This window comes from Prionailurus bengalensis, chromosome E1, assembly GCF_016509475.1.
Source record: "Prionailurus bengalensis isolate Pbe53 chromosome E1, Fcat_Pben_1.1_paternal_pri, whole genome shotgun sequence".
Taxonomy (NCBI): Eukaryota; Metazoa; Chordata; class Mammalia; order Carnivora; family Felidae; genus Prionailurus; species Prionailurus bengalensis.
The window spans coordinates 57,483,605-57,497,088 of NC_057347.1; the positions used below are offsets into that span (position 1 = coordinate 57,483,605).

Consider the following 13,484-nt stretch of genomic DNA (forward strand, 5'->3'; position numbering starts at 1 on the left):
CCCCGTGCAGTGGGGAGGGTCCCCGCCGGGTCCGGCCTGCAGAAGCGGCCCCCCCCCCGGCACCAACGCAGAGAGAGATGCGCCCCCTGTAATGCGGTCGAATCAGTTTCAGTTCTAACCTGAAGCAGGACGCCGATTTGCCCTGGGCCACTCATGTCTGGTGAGCACAGTTCCCCGGCCAGAGCAAACTTTCGGGAAAAAGAAATCAATGAAAAGCCTCCGCGGCACGTCTCGGCGATGGGAGACCCGTTGACACTAATGTTTGTTTGATTAATTCAAAAAGTGGCCTGGCAGGATCCAAGTTCGTAGTCAGATACCGAGTAACCGCCCGGAATTATTTACTCTGGGGACCCGGGAACGACACAGAACAACTCGGCGACCAGGGGCAAGAACCGGGTCCCGCTGCTGCTGGGCTGACCCTACAGACTCCAGCCCGGCGGGGACGGGGACCCGCACGGCCTCTCCCCTGGGCCACAGGGGCGCGGGCGCTGGTGGACACGTGTCCCGGCCCTTACTCCCTCCAATGAGGACCCTGCAGGGACGTTCACTTTCTGTGTCCCGGGGGCCTCTTTTCGGACCGGCGCGTGGTCAGAGTTTCCCTGCCCCCCGCCTCCTCCCCTTCCGCAGGGGCGGCTCGTCAGAAAGCCATGTCTCACCTTGAGGTCTGGGATCCCATAGCCCTTCCTGAGGCTGATCTGGAACACGTCCAGCGCGCTGATGTAGGCGGCCAGGCGCGAGAGGCTCTGTTTACCGCTGCCTCCCACACCCACCAGCAGGGCGTTCCCACGGGGCGACTCCAAGATGCGGTTGATTTTGCAGACGTGAGCCACCGCGTCTTCGAACAGCACCTGCCGAGAGCCGAGAGGCTTCTTGGCATCCCGGGGCGCGCGGGCGCGGCTCCGTCCACGGCCCAGACCCTCCTCGGGCGGGGGGCGGGGGGGGGAGAGGTCCAGGCGGCCTTTGCCGGGAGTCACGCCGCCCCAGGGCACCGCCGTGGTTCCCAGCGAGGCGGGACGGGGAAAGCGGGGTCCCGGCCCCTCGCCTGTGCTGTCAGCACGGCGCACGCCCCTCACCAAGTTCATGACCGCGTTGACTTCGTTGTAACTGTCGAGGACGTCCACCAGGAGCTTGTGTAGATGGGCCACGTTGGTTACCGCGAGGTATTTGGGCTCGCCGATCCCGTGAGAGAAGTGGCAGAAGATATTTGGCTTGGCGAAGAGAAGCTCTTCGCCGAGATCCTAGGAATAAGAGGTAGGGCACTCCCGCGGTCCATCGTGGGCACGCAGCTCAACGCCTCACGCTGCTTGCCGCAGCGGCCCCGGGACGCCGGGCCGAGTCTTCATGGGCCCAAACCGCTGCTGCTGGGGCCCTGCAGACCAGCGGGCAAAAACCTCCCCGGTAGGACGGTCCCATCTCCCATCACGTCAGGAGAAAGAAAAGAATCTTCCAAGAAAGCCTAGGACGTACGAGCAGAGCGCCACGAGCCAAGCAGGCCTTTCTCTACCCCAAGCGGACGGAGGGAGCTCATCACATCCTGTCCTACTGAGGCGTCAGTCCTTCCCCCAGACACACACTCGCGTGACCGAGTCATCTCTAGGGACCCGGCACGGTCCTTCGCACGTTCACGTCGGGGCCCTTCCGAGAGGGCTCGCCTTATCGGCGGGCCCCAGGCACCCTGCCCTCCTAGAGCCTGTCGGGGCTCATCAGAGGGACTTGGCGGCTTGACTTACATCAAAGAATTTCTTGGTGGAAGCCATCGTGACTCTGCGCAGCACGTCCTGGTCTTTCCCGTCCACCATCTTGTCGCCATACACCCTCTCGGCTTCATGCAGCCAGAGGCGGACTAGGTCGAGCGGTACCCTCAGGATCTCCGCTGTGGAGAATAAGAGCCCCTGCCCCAGGCACGGGACGGTCAGCGTCGTCAGCTGCACTACGGAGGCCAGCCAGGTGCCGTACGCGGCTGACGCGAGAGGGTGGTCACTTTCCCAGGCGGTGATCTGCCAAGGCACGGATGGCCGAGGCCATGTGCATCCCGGAGGCTGTGTCGCGGGCAGAGATGTGGGGGAATCCTCCTCCCACGACAGGGCCGATGCCTTCATTCTCTAACGGGGTGGCTGGCGGAGAAGGGACAGACGAGTCTGGCCACGAGGGGGAACCAGACTCTCGAAGGCCACCCGGCGGGCAGTTACGGGCCGGGGATCCGCCGCAAGCCTGCCTGTGTCCGGTCCTGGCTCAGCCGTTTGCCGACCGAGTGCCCCGGGCACGTCCGACAGGTTCTTAAGGAGAGTCTACCACGTTCCAGACCCTCTCTGGGGCTCCGGGATCGCGGCCCAGATAGGCCCTGCTTGCATGGGGTCCACACTTCGAGTGGGAGATGCAACCAGGCAAGCAAAACAACAGGGTAATGACACACGCAGCCCCATCATCATTGCTGTCATCAGTCCTTAGGTCGCTTTGCTTTCTCTCCTGAGAGCAGCACAGGAGGAGAGCACCCACGGATCAGGGACTTGGCCAGAAGAGGGCTGAAAGAGCAGTACCTGGAAAATACTGGAGAGGTCCCTCAGGTTGAAGACATAATGAAATTTAATGGCCGTGGGAAGAAACATTGCAGTGACTTTCTGATGCAGGGCTGTTACCGGAAAAAGATACATCGATTCTTAGGTGCTCTTAACGGCCTCGGGAAGGGCAGAGCTTATGGTACAGTTTTGAAAGCAAACGGACTACGAGGTGGTGACAGTTTAAGAAGTTCGGCACGGCCGAACAGAGGGAGGCTTGCTGCCCTACTGACGTGTAAATCACTCCTTGCACACTGAATTTCCTACCCCCGCCCCCCGCCCTCCCCTCAAGCCACTGGATTTCATCACATCTCCTGTTGCAACATAGCATCGTTTAAAAATATTGATTTTAAAAGTATAAATAACCTATCTGCCAGGGGAGACTACAAAGCAGCCATCAGCCCCATGAAGCAGGAGGTTTTCCTGACAGGAGGGGAGGGGATGAGCCGTCAGCTTACCCAGGGCCGAGGTCACCAGCTGGGTGCTCATCTTCTGAACCACCATGGGGACCGAGCGGAAGGCCAGGTGCTGGGCCAGGATCGTGTTGTAGATGGTGGTGAGGGCCTCCTGGCCCGGAAAGCTCACGGCAAACACAGAAAAATGGCGCTGCCGGGAACAACCACAGATCCCCGTCAGGCGGCCCCGGGGGGACCAGCTGGTGGCCCGGGCTGCCTGCCTGCCTGGGGGCGCAGGCTCTGCCCCCGTCACCTAGTGTCTCGCGGGCATGGTCGGAACGGACGGTCTCCCTCCTTGGGCCTCGTATGTGGTGAGGTCGAACGAAATCATAAGGATCCGCTTAGATCCTTCAGAAGCGAGGTCCTGCCTGGATGGGGTTGCAGACGTTAGTATGGGAGATCCTGCTAAATCTGAGTTTCAGACCGGCGCTTGGGGGGCTCAGTCGGTTCAGCGTCCGACTTCGGCTCAGGTCACGATCTCGCGGTCCGGGAGTTCGAGCCCCGCGTCGGGCTCTGTGCTGATGGCTCAGAGCCTGGAGCCTGTTTCCGATTCTGTGTCCCCCTCTCTCTCTCTGACCCTCCCCCGTTCACGCTCTGTCTCTCTCTGTCTCAAAAATAAACAAACATTAAAAAAAAAAACTTAAAAAAAATAATAGATAAATCTGAGTTTCAGGTAAATAACAAACAATTGTCCTGATGAGTAAGCATGTCCCAAATACCGTAGGGGATGTGCTTGTTCTGAGACCTCAACCCCACGGCGGCGGGACGAGCTGAGTGTGGCTTCCACCCACCTGGAGCCTGGGGTCGATGGTGAACGATCCGGAGGTGGGGTTCATGCAAGCCACGTACTGACAGTTGTGGATGTCCTTCAGCGTCAGCTTCTGTCTGTCGTACCTGCGCGAGGGAGACGCCCCCAAAGTCGTGCCACCGGCCCCCACCCCGCCCACCATCATCTCTCGCACGTGGTGACCAAAACCCGCCATGAGTGTCGCTTATATGTGAACGGGCCGATTTCACTTCCTGTCCTCAAGGAAAATCTGGAAACGAGAGGCGGCGGGGTGGCTCAGCGTGCAGGCGCGAGCTTCCGCCCCAGCTCTGCCGTCCAGCAGCATCGGGCCCCCCCCTCCCCCGGGCAAGGCAGCCCAGCGCCCCGTGCCCTGCGCCAGCACGGGGACTAAATGCGCTAACGCACGGAGACCCGACGCAGGGCAGGGGTGCCTGGCCCGGGTCGTTCTAATCATGAATGATAATGACAACGACGATTCTCAGATAGGCTGGCCGTTTCCCTGACAAAACTTGCAGGGACTCGGATGAGCCGAAAGGTTACATTTTTCACGTGCCTCTTACCTGTTGGGGTTCCCCGCACCGCCCCCCCCCCCCCCCTTATGCGTTTTTCTCCGCTGGGAGTCATTGCTTGCTCTTGGCTTCCAGGAATTCCTGGCACGCTCCGGATACCGACCCACCGTCAGCCTCTGCGAGTCCTTGTCCCCGTCCTGCTAATGCCGGATGGTGCTTGTGCCGTTACCGTGGGTGTCTTGTGAGCGGGGGCCCGCGTGAGCGAGGGGCGGAGGGAGGCCGGGCTGTCCCGAGCCTCGCAGGAGGCGCACTCCTCTGGCCCGGTCTGCATCCCGGTCCTGGACCCTCCCCGCAGCCCCCGCCCCACCGCCCGCTTACCAGTGCCCGTGGTCCATGTGCTGTCGGATGAGCGTATGGGGCGCCACGGTCCCGTACTTGTCCACCTCGGGCATGTTCATGTCGTCGATGAAGTAGATCAGCTTCTTGGTGCCTGGCGGGCCGTAGTTCCTCCCGGATTTCTTCTCCAGCGGCTTCTCCAGAACCCCTGGAGAAGGGAGCCAGCCGGCTGCCACCATGCCTGGTACATCCTGGAGGGAGGTCCTACGGGGCCCGTGGTCCCCAGCACCAGGTGGCGTGGCCTGGGCAGTGGCCCTGGAGGGGGCCCTGAGGATGGGTGGGCTTCGACTCCGTCACCCCCAGGAGCAAAGCCGGGAGCCTTGGGCATCAAGGGTCCAAGGCGCAGGCGGCAGGAGCCTTGCGCCTGGACAACCTTGGGGCCACCCCAGACTGGCTGTGGCGGGAGCTCCCGGTGGGATCTGCCCAGGAGCTCTGGGACGAGGGGTCCTGGCGACTACTCCCATCCCCCCTCCTCTGAGGACGGAGGCCAGTGGAGGGGGCGTGGCCGGCGAAGGGGACCCTGGCCAGTCCCTGGTCTTCAGTGAAAAGGGATAATGGGGACTGTGGCGGTGAGGGGCCAGCCACTGGGATGAGTGTGACTGGGGGCGTCCAGGCGGGGCTGTGAGGACCCATCGTGGTCATTGAGCCCCCCCTGTGCCCTGCTCCTCCCCCGTCCCACTCTGCACCTCAACCTGGCCCTCTACTGCACCCCTTTCCCTGGCCTCGCCCCTTCTCCTGGTCCCAGCCCCACCCCACACCCCTGCACCCCTGCTCCTGGTCCCGTCCCACTTTGCACTTCAACCTGGTCCTCTACTGCATGCACCCCTTTCCCTGGCCTCACCTCTTCTCCTGGTCCCAGCCCCACCCTGCACTCTAGCTCCTGCCCTTGGCCCCACCCCTCACCCCTGCACCCCTGCTCCTGGCCCCGTCCCACTCTGCACCTCAACCTGGCCCTCTACTGCACCCCTTTCCCTGGCCTCACCCCTTCTCCTGGTCCCAGCCCCACCCCACACCCCTGCACCCCTGCTCCTGGTCCCGTCCCACTTTGCACTTCAACCTGGTCCTCTACTGCATGCACCCCTTTCCCTGGCCTCACCCCTTCTCCTGGTCCCAGCCCCACCCTGCACTCTAGCTCCTGCCCCTGGCCCCACCCCTCACCCCTGCACCCCTGCTCCTGGCCCCGTCCCACTTTGCACCTCAACCTGGCCCCCTGTTATGCCCCTTTTCCTGGCCTCACCCTGCACCCCTTCTCCTGGTCCCAGCCCCACCCTGTACCCTGGCATACCCCTGGCCTCACCCTACACCTCAGCCTGGCCCTGGCCTCATCTTGCACCCATGTTCCTGCCCCTGGTCCCACCTGTAGTCCTGTTCCTGGCCCCAGCCCCATCCTGTACCCCTGGCTCCTGGCCTTAGCCTCACTCTGCACCCCAGACTGGCTTCAGCCTCACCTTGCACCCCTGTTCCTGCCCCCAGCCTCACCCTATACCCCTGCACCCCTGCTCCTGGCCCCGGCCCCACCCCACGCACCCCTGCTCTGGCCCCAGCCCCATCCTGTACCCCTGGCTCCTGGCCTTAGCCTCACTCTGCACCCCAGACTGGCCTCAGCCTCACCTTGCACCCCTGTTCCTGCCCCCAGCCTCACCCTATACCCCTGCACCCCTCCTCCTGGCCCCGGCCCCGGCCCCACCCCGCACCCCCGCTCTGGCCCCGGCCCCACCCTGCAACATGGCCGAGGTCGTGTAGAAATTGAAGGGCACGGCCTGCACGAGGTAGTCGTCGGTGTTGAGGCTCTCCAGCTTGTCCCCCATCAGCACCGACTTGCCCGTGCCTGCGTTCCCCACCAGCATCACCGGCCACGACTTCTCCATGAGCAGATCCATGAAGTAGCGGATACGCGTGGTTTCTGTGGTGTGCACCAGAGAGGCCTGGGCCGGGGGTGGGGGGGGTGGGGGGGGGAGGAGTCGTGACCCTCAGACGTCCTGCACCTCTGATTTCCACCTCCCGGCTAACCTGCAGACCCAACGGTTTGCCAAGTCCCCGGGTTTACTGTTGAAAATCGTGTGTGTTCGGTGACCCGTCAAGAAGTGTGAGACGGGGCGCTGAGTCCCGCTCCCCAACTGTCACCACCCCGGGGCGGGCACCTGCAGCGGGACGTCGGGGTCCAGCTCGAAGGAGGGCACTTTCTCTGTCCACGGCAGGAACTTTTTCGTGTCGGGATCTACGTAGTAGTCAAAGATGGTTCCCTGCGAGGGGAACTTGATCGTCTTGAACTCGTTGACCCACCATTTGCTGAACTCGACTCGATAGTCCACAAGCTGTTGAAAAGCAAACCGGAGCCCGGCTAGGGACGCCCAGAGGCCCCGCCTGGACGGCTGGCTCCCCGGGGAGGGGGGGGGGGGCGGCCGCTCACCTGGTCCTGGAACATGGCCCCCCCGAAGGCCCAGAAACAGGCAAACACAAAGTAGAGCTCGTACAGCTCCTTGGGGGAGTCGGGCGGCACGCTCTTCTCTGTGAGGAGGCACTCCAGCAGGTACAGGATGGTCTGGATGACCGTGACCTCCGGTATGGGCGTGATCTTCTTAAACCCAAAACGCAACTTGTCCAAGCACGTGGGCAGGTACTTGTCAAAGAGGATCATGAGGTTGGCCTTTTCCGACTGCACCTTGCGCCTCTCAATCCAGCTGCTCACTACCCTGGGGGAGACAGGGGGCACCGGGTGGTGGGGCCACTGTGGCGGGCCCGCGTGGCCTCCCTCCCCTTGGTGAACATCCCCGGCGCCTCTGAGTGACTCTGGCGCTCCTGCCTGATGATGCGGCCAGACGCAGACCTTGAGAGGGTCTGACGGGGGTGGCGGGGCCTTGGGGGTGCGCTCTGCCCCTGGCATTCTAGCCATAGGGGGTCCTGTAGCCTAGAACGACTGGGAGACATCTTCGCTACCCCAGATGAAGCCACTACTGATGGGGGCAGAGCTGGACATAGGGGAGGAGAAAGATTTCACATCGTCTGTGTGGAAAGGGGGAGGGGGATAGGAAGGGAAGGGAAGGGAAGACAGAGGAACAGGCACCTCTCATTAGATCATCTGAGTTCCTGGATCCAGCCGTGCCTGAAGCACCGCTTGGTGAACTGAGCCAACCTTTTTTTTTTTTTTTTTTTTTTGCTTTAGCTAGTTTGAGATGAATTTGTCACGTTCTACGGAGGCGTCCACACTAATGCAATAGGGAACCATTGAGGACCCGTGTTGGCCTGTCCGGTGTCCACCCGCTGCTGGCGTGGGTTGTTGAGAAGTGGGCCACCCCAAGGGCGAGGGTACAGACTCTGGAGCCTGCTGCCTGGGCTCGAATCCACTTCGGCCAGCAGCAGCAGCTTGGGCGAGTTACTCAACGTGTCTGGTTCCCAGGTTTTTCACTTCTGAGTGGGAGTGAGGACTGCCTGGGCTGATATTTTTAGAGCCCGCAGAAGGGAGCCTGGCCTGCCGTGAGCGCTAAGTGGCCTGCCTAAAGCATAAACAGCGTCCGGCCCCCTCGTGGGTCAGCGAGCGCATCATTTCCAGGATGGGACAGAAGCGGGGGGCTCACGTCACCAGACACGGCTAGCCTGGCATCCGCAGCCCCGAGGACAGGCTCCGATTCCTACCGTGCCTCCATCAGGACGGAGGACCGGCAGCTAAAACGTCTGCCCCACTGCACCCTGGATTGTCCAGAATGACAGACCGATCCTTTCCACGATCTGTGTCCGCGGGCAAAGCGTGGTGAGCCCCCTCCCGGCTCCCAGGGGGAAACCTTGCTCCCCTTCCTGCTCTGGGATGTGCCCTGCGGTCTCCCGGCCTCAAGTCACTGCTGTCCCCGTGGGAGGGATGCCTTCCTCCCGGGGGTCGGGGGGCACGTGTTGGCCCCCTGCCCTCTTCACTTCCCCCCCGCCTCGTCCCCAAACAGCCGCTCACCGGTTGGGTCCTTCCTCCGGGGGCCTCGAGAACCACTCCTGGCACAAGGCTTCCTTTCGGCTCTCTCCTTCCTCCCCCCCACCCTCCCCCCCCCCGGTGCCCCCGAACCCTCCACCTCCCTCCTGTTGCCTCGCCTTCCCACCCTGGAAACTCTCACATGTGGTGTAGTGGCTCCCAAAACACATGTCCACCAGGACCCATAAATGTGACCTTCTTTGGAAAAGGGTCTTTGCAGATGGAGTCAAGGTTAGGATCCCGAAATGAGGGCGGGCCCCAATCTCATGACTGTCCCTACAAGAAAAGGGGACTGAGGGGAGACCACGAGAGACACAGAAAGGTGGCCATGTGGATGTGGACGCAGAGATCGGGTGATGCATCCACGAGCCAAGGGTGGCCACGGGTGGCCCGGAGCCACCAGCAGCCAGGAGAAAGGCCTGGGCCGCCAGCTCCCTGGGGGCCTCTGGGTGGAACCAGACCCTCCAACACTCTGATTTTGGGTTCGGGCCCCCGAATCAATGCCAGATCTTCCATTTCTTAAGATTTTGAGCATTTCTCACATTGTCCCTTCCTCCCTGCCCCCAGTGGTCACCCATCGTCCCCTGCCGTGGCCGGCCCTCTTCACCCCAGAAAGGGCCCCCGTGTGGGCCCCGCAGGCCGGTCCAGTATCAGCTCCTTCCTGCCAAGAGCATCTTCAGGCTTGACGCTCCGTCCACGGACACCCGACCGCCACCGGGACCCCGGAACTTTCCACTCTAGCCACCCCGCCCCGCCACGTTCCCGTCAAGGCTGGTTCTCGCCTGGCGAGCTCCCTGCAGTTTCTGTCCGCCTGGAAAACTCCCTCTCCCGCCAGGTGTCAGCCCAAACTGCGCCTTCCTCTCGGGAACGCTTCCCCGCAGGGTTCCCGGCGCACGGGGCCGTGTGCTAGTCACCTCGTGTTTACACGGCTGTCGCCGGTCCTTCCGCTGCCGTGACCCGGGGCCCCAGGGGAGGCCCTGCGTGCGGTATTTGTTGAGCGAATGCCCGCACGCCCGCACAGGCGACTCGGAAACGCCACCAGCCTCGCCTTTCTCTGCCAGTTTGGAACGGAAAAGGGAAAACCCAACTCACGGGTTCCACCCCAGGTCTGCGGGGTTGATGTACAGGATCCCGGCTCTGGAGACGGTGGCCGGGGTGGCCGTCCTCAGGTGGCTGATCTCAAACACCAGCCTCATGGTGCGGTTCAGGGGGATTCGCTCGTTGCTGGCCAGAGTGAGAACCTGGGAAGGGGGTCAGGCCTGTGGGTTTTCAGCGGCCGACGTGCCATTGTCCTGATGGTTCGTCACACGGGGGTGTCTCAGAACAAAGAGGGCCCGTGCACCTGTGCTCGTCACCAGCCAGCTTCCCTAGATGTCCCTGACACCTGTCCCACCCCCAGACAACACAGGAGGCTTCCCGAAGTGACCACCGTGTAGGGTATCACTGTGATACCACATTTGCTTCTGGAAAGCGTGGCCCTCCCCCCCCCCCCCCCCCCCCCGGAGTTCTTGTGTTCCCTGTTCCACCCAAGAATCGTCGTCTTCTGCTGTTTCTAGATCATTCTGAATTCTGTTTCTGTCTTCCAAGATGTTAGACGTCCTGGCACGTTATGTCACGCGCCATTTAGGCAAGAAAGTTTTCCATATCTGTGCCCTTCACCCATGCTGCTGCCGTTCCAGACAGACCCTCACTCCCCAAGGGCCAGCCTACAGAAGGTTCCGTCTCACTCCCCAGGGCCAGTCTACGGAAGGTTCTGTCTGTTGTGTGCAGCAGGTGGTGACGTGCTTCCCGTGAGCCCCCTGCCCCCCTCCGGGCCATCGTCAGGCTTTGAGGGTTAGCTCTAGAATCCAGGAGCCCCTCGAACCTTGTTGTCATCCATGACGGTGTTGAGAGATTCGATCCACATAGGGTCTATGTCCCCATCCAGGACGATCCACTTGGGGCCATCATGAGTGATGTTGGCCAGGTCCCGCATTATGGTGGAGAAAAGGCCTGTGAGTGAGCAGGGCCAGGGTGGGTGAGCAGGGCTGGTGTGGGTGAGCAGGGCTGGTGTGGGTGAGCAGGGCTGGGGTGAGCAGGGCTGGGCTGGGTGTGCAGGGCTGGGGTGGGTGAGCAGGCCCGGGGTGCCCCTGGGACCCCTCTGGTGACCCACCTCCACTCCGCCTGCCCGGACCCGGCTCCTACCGTCTTTCCACTCCCTGGTGGCCGGGTTGATGATCCCAAAGAGCTCGTCACAGGTGACTGCCTTGGGGTCCAGGTCCACAGCGATCGGCTTCCTCTTCATGTTCTGGTAGGTCTTGTGGAGAGACTTGAGGACCTGGGCGTGGGGGCGGGGGGCGGGCGTTCACACCGGGCTCGGGGGCCCGGCCACTCCGGCACCCGAACCCAGCAAGGTGCCCTCCACGAGGGCTGCGGGGGCCTCCTGCAAACCCCAGGCAGAATTCCTGCTCCGCGACTGTTGTGCTTTGCCGACACACGGGTGAGCGTGCGTCCCCCGAACGGTGGCCGAGGCAAGTAACCCGGGGACGGGGACCGCAGGCGCTCCCATCCACGGACAGCGGAGCACCTTGTGCCCGGAGACCGGGCTAAGCTCGGGAAAACTCGCAGCGATTTCCTGACCGTGGAGGCCGTCCCTGCTCGCAGAAGAAAACTCCCCGCCATCCCTCCACCCAGAGAAAAGGGTGTTTAAGGACATTTGTCAGTGGTTCACGTGAACGCGCGTGTGTGTGCGTACAGACATAAACATGCATACGTGCGGAGCGCCTGGGGGGCTCAGCCGGTTACGCATCGGGCTTCGGCTCAGGTCATGATCTGGCGGTTTCTGAGTTCGAGCCCCACATCGGCTGTCAGCACAGAGCCTTCTTCTGATCCTCTGTCCCCTCTTTCTGCCCCTCCCCTCTCCCTCTCTCTCTCTCTCTCTCAAAAATGAATAAACATTAAAAATGCATACATATGTATATGTTCCTTTTAGAAGACTGGGTTCATACAGTTTCTGCCTTTTTAAAAATAACTTGTGAGCGTCCCCCGTGTTATTACTTTGGAAACGATCTTGAATTAATAGCACGGGAACCCATCCTGGGGGCGTTCAGCTGAACACTTGGCTGGCTTAGAATCTTCCGATGTTATCGATGTGAGTAATATTGGCCGCCACCCTCTGCTTCTCACTATGCCCAGGTAGTGGCAGGGGACAGGGGACAGGAGGGGGGGTGGGGAGCTGGTGCAGGGGGGCAGGTGGGGACAGGAGGGTGGGGGTGGGGCACTGGCCACAGAGGGCCAGGTGGCTGGTGTCCAGGGGGAAGGAGCAGGAAGAGAGGAGGACCCAGGACAAGGGCTGCGGCTGCCCCAGGGGTGTGGGGAGGTGACGAGGCCCTGCGAGGGTTGCGCAGGGGGCGGGGGGGGGGTGGGGGGGCGGCGTGCCTGGGATTTGCCGCTGCCCGCGTTCCCGATGACGAACACCGAGTGCCGCACTTGGAGGAGCTCCTCGAGCTGTACGACCTTGAGCACGAAGCTGTCTTCCGCCTGCAGCTTGAGCTCGACGACGCTCTGCTTGATGATCTGGGGAGGCGCGCACAGGGCGGGGTGCTGGGCGCGGGGACCAGGCGGTCCTGGCGGGAGGGGGACTTCCTGCCTGGCAGGGGGTACTATGAGGGAGGCCCCCGGTGTGGCTGTGTTCGCTCGCTCACTCGCCCTGCCGGTGATTCTCCTGAGCACCCCTGCGGGGGACAGACCTGCCCGAAGCCCTCTCCGGTCCCCCGGGAGACCCGGCCCCCAGCATTGAAAGAGGGGCCCCCTGGGGCTGGAAGCCCGTTCGTGGCTCCAGGGGGCCTCTCGTGGCAGAGGGAGCCGCGTGCCCCACTGTCGCACCTGCCATGGAGGTGCCGACGCGACACCCCCCCCGCCGCCGGCTGGACCCGAGGGGCCGCCAGGACCTACCTTTTCAAAATTCAGGTCCCGTTTGCGAGGCACGTCCAGGGCAGGGAAGAGGTCCCCGATCAGCCCCATGAACACAGGCAGGTCGTCGGTCACGATCTTGGGGATGTTGAAGTCTCTCAGCGCCCTCATCAGCACCTGGTCCTCTGCCCGGCTGGGGTCGCCCCTCTTCAGGGAGCCGGCCACCACCAGCACGGACTTGATGGCTCGCAGGCCCCAGTCGTAATGATCCTGGGGAGGGCAGGCACGGGCGGCGGACGTGAGCGAGCCTTCCAACTCGGGCAGCTTCCCCAGACCGGCCCGGAAGCCACCCTCCCCAGCCACCCTGCGGGCCCCAGATGCCGTCAGCTCTCACCTGCTTTGACAGGAGCTCCCTGCACAAGGTGTAGAGCGTGATGAACTTCCTGGCCAGCAGGCGGGCGTCCAGAAAGCCCTCGGCCACCAGCATGATCTCACATATCAGTTCAAAGTCGGGGACGACCATGGCGCAGGGCCTGGGGGGAGATCGGCGGGGTGGGCCTCCGGCTTCTCCTGTCTTCCTCCCGCCACCCCATGGTTGGTCAGCTAGCCGTGCACCTCACCTGCCAGGCAGCCCGCAGCGTCAGGGTTTCGGGGCTGAGGGCGTGGGCTCCCAGCAGCCCCCCTCCACTCTCCACCTCCCTGGTTCCTCCTATGCCCTCTGCCCTCCGCCCGGGCTGTTGCCAGGCCCTACACCTGTCCTACGGACTCTTCTCTGAACCCTGCCTTCCACCGACGGGCACGTGCCCCGTGCCCCCAGGAAGGCAGAGACGGAAGACCGCCGTCTACTTTTAGAGGGGGCCCTGCCCGCTAGACCCCCCGCCTCCCCGACTGGGGAGCCCCGTGTCCCCGGCCTCCCCTGGCTCCCAGCTTGCTCTG

At 62.8% G+C, this 13,484-nt stretch overlaps 1 protein-coding gene across 1 annotated transcript in view; it reads right to left on the reverse strand.

Moving 5' to 3' along the window:
• The window catches only part of DNAH17 (dynein axonemal heavy chain 17), a 99,928-nt gene that overhangs the window by 33,280 nt on the left and 53,164 nt on the right, over window positions 1-13,484 (reverse strand). The window contains exons 39-54 of the mRNA XM_043585684.1: window positions 12,943-13,081; window positions 12,591-12,818; window positions 12,075-12,212; window positions 10,842-10,974; window positions 10,522-10,649; window positions 9,750-9,898; window positions 7,113-7,395; window positions 6,844-7,017; window positions 6,420-6,627; window positions 4,685-4,850; window positions 3,802-3,904; window positions 3,014-3,161; window positions 2,538-2,629; window positions 1,731-1,892; window positions 1,074-1,238; window positions 657-848 (exon numbers count right to left, since the gene is read on the reverse strand). Of these exons, the coding sequence (XP_043441619.1) occupies window positions 657-848; window positions 1,074-1,238; window positions 1,731-1,892; window positions 2,538-2,629; window positions 3,014-3,161; window positions 3,802-3,904; window positions 4,685-4,850; window positions 6,420-6,627; window positions 6,844-7,017; window positions 7,113-7,395; window positions 9,750-9,898; window positions 10,522-10,649; window positions 10,842-10,974; window positions 12,075-12,212; window positions 12,591-12,818; window positions 12,943-13,081 (2,608 nt within the window). The remainder of the gene's footprint in view (window positions 1-656; window positions 849-1,073; window positions 1,239-1,730; window positions 1,893-2,537; window positions 2,630-3,013; window positions 3,162-3,801; window positions 3,905-4,684; window positions 4,851-6,419; window positions 6,628-6,843; window positions 7,018-7,112; window positions 7,396-9,749; window positions 9,899-10,521; window positions 10,650-10,841; window positions 10,975-12,074; window positions 12,213-12,590; window positions 12,819-12,942; window positions 13,082-13,484) is intronic.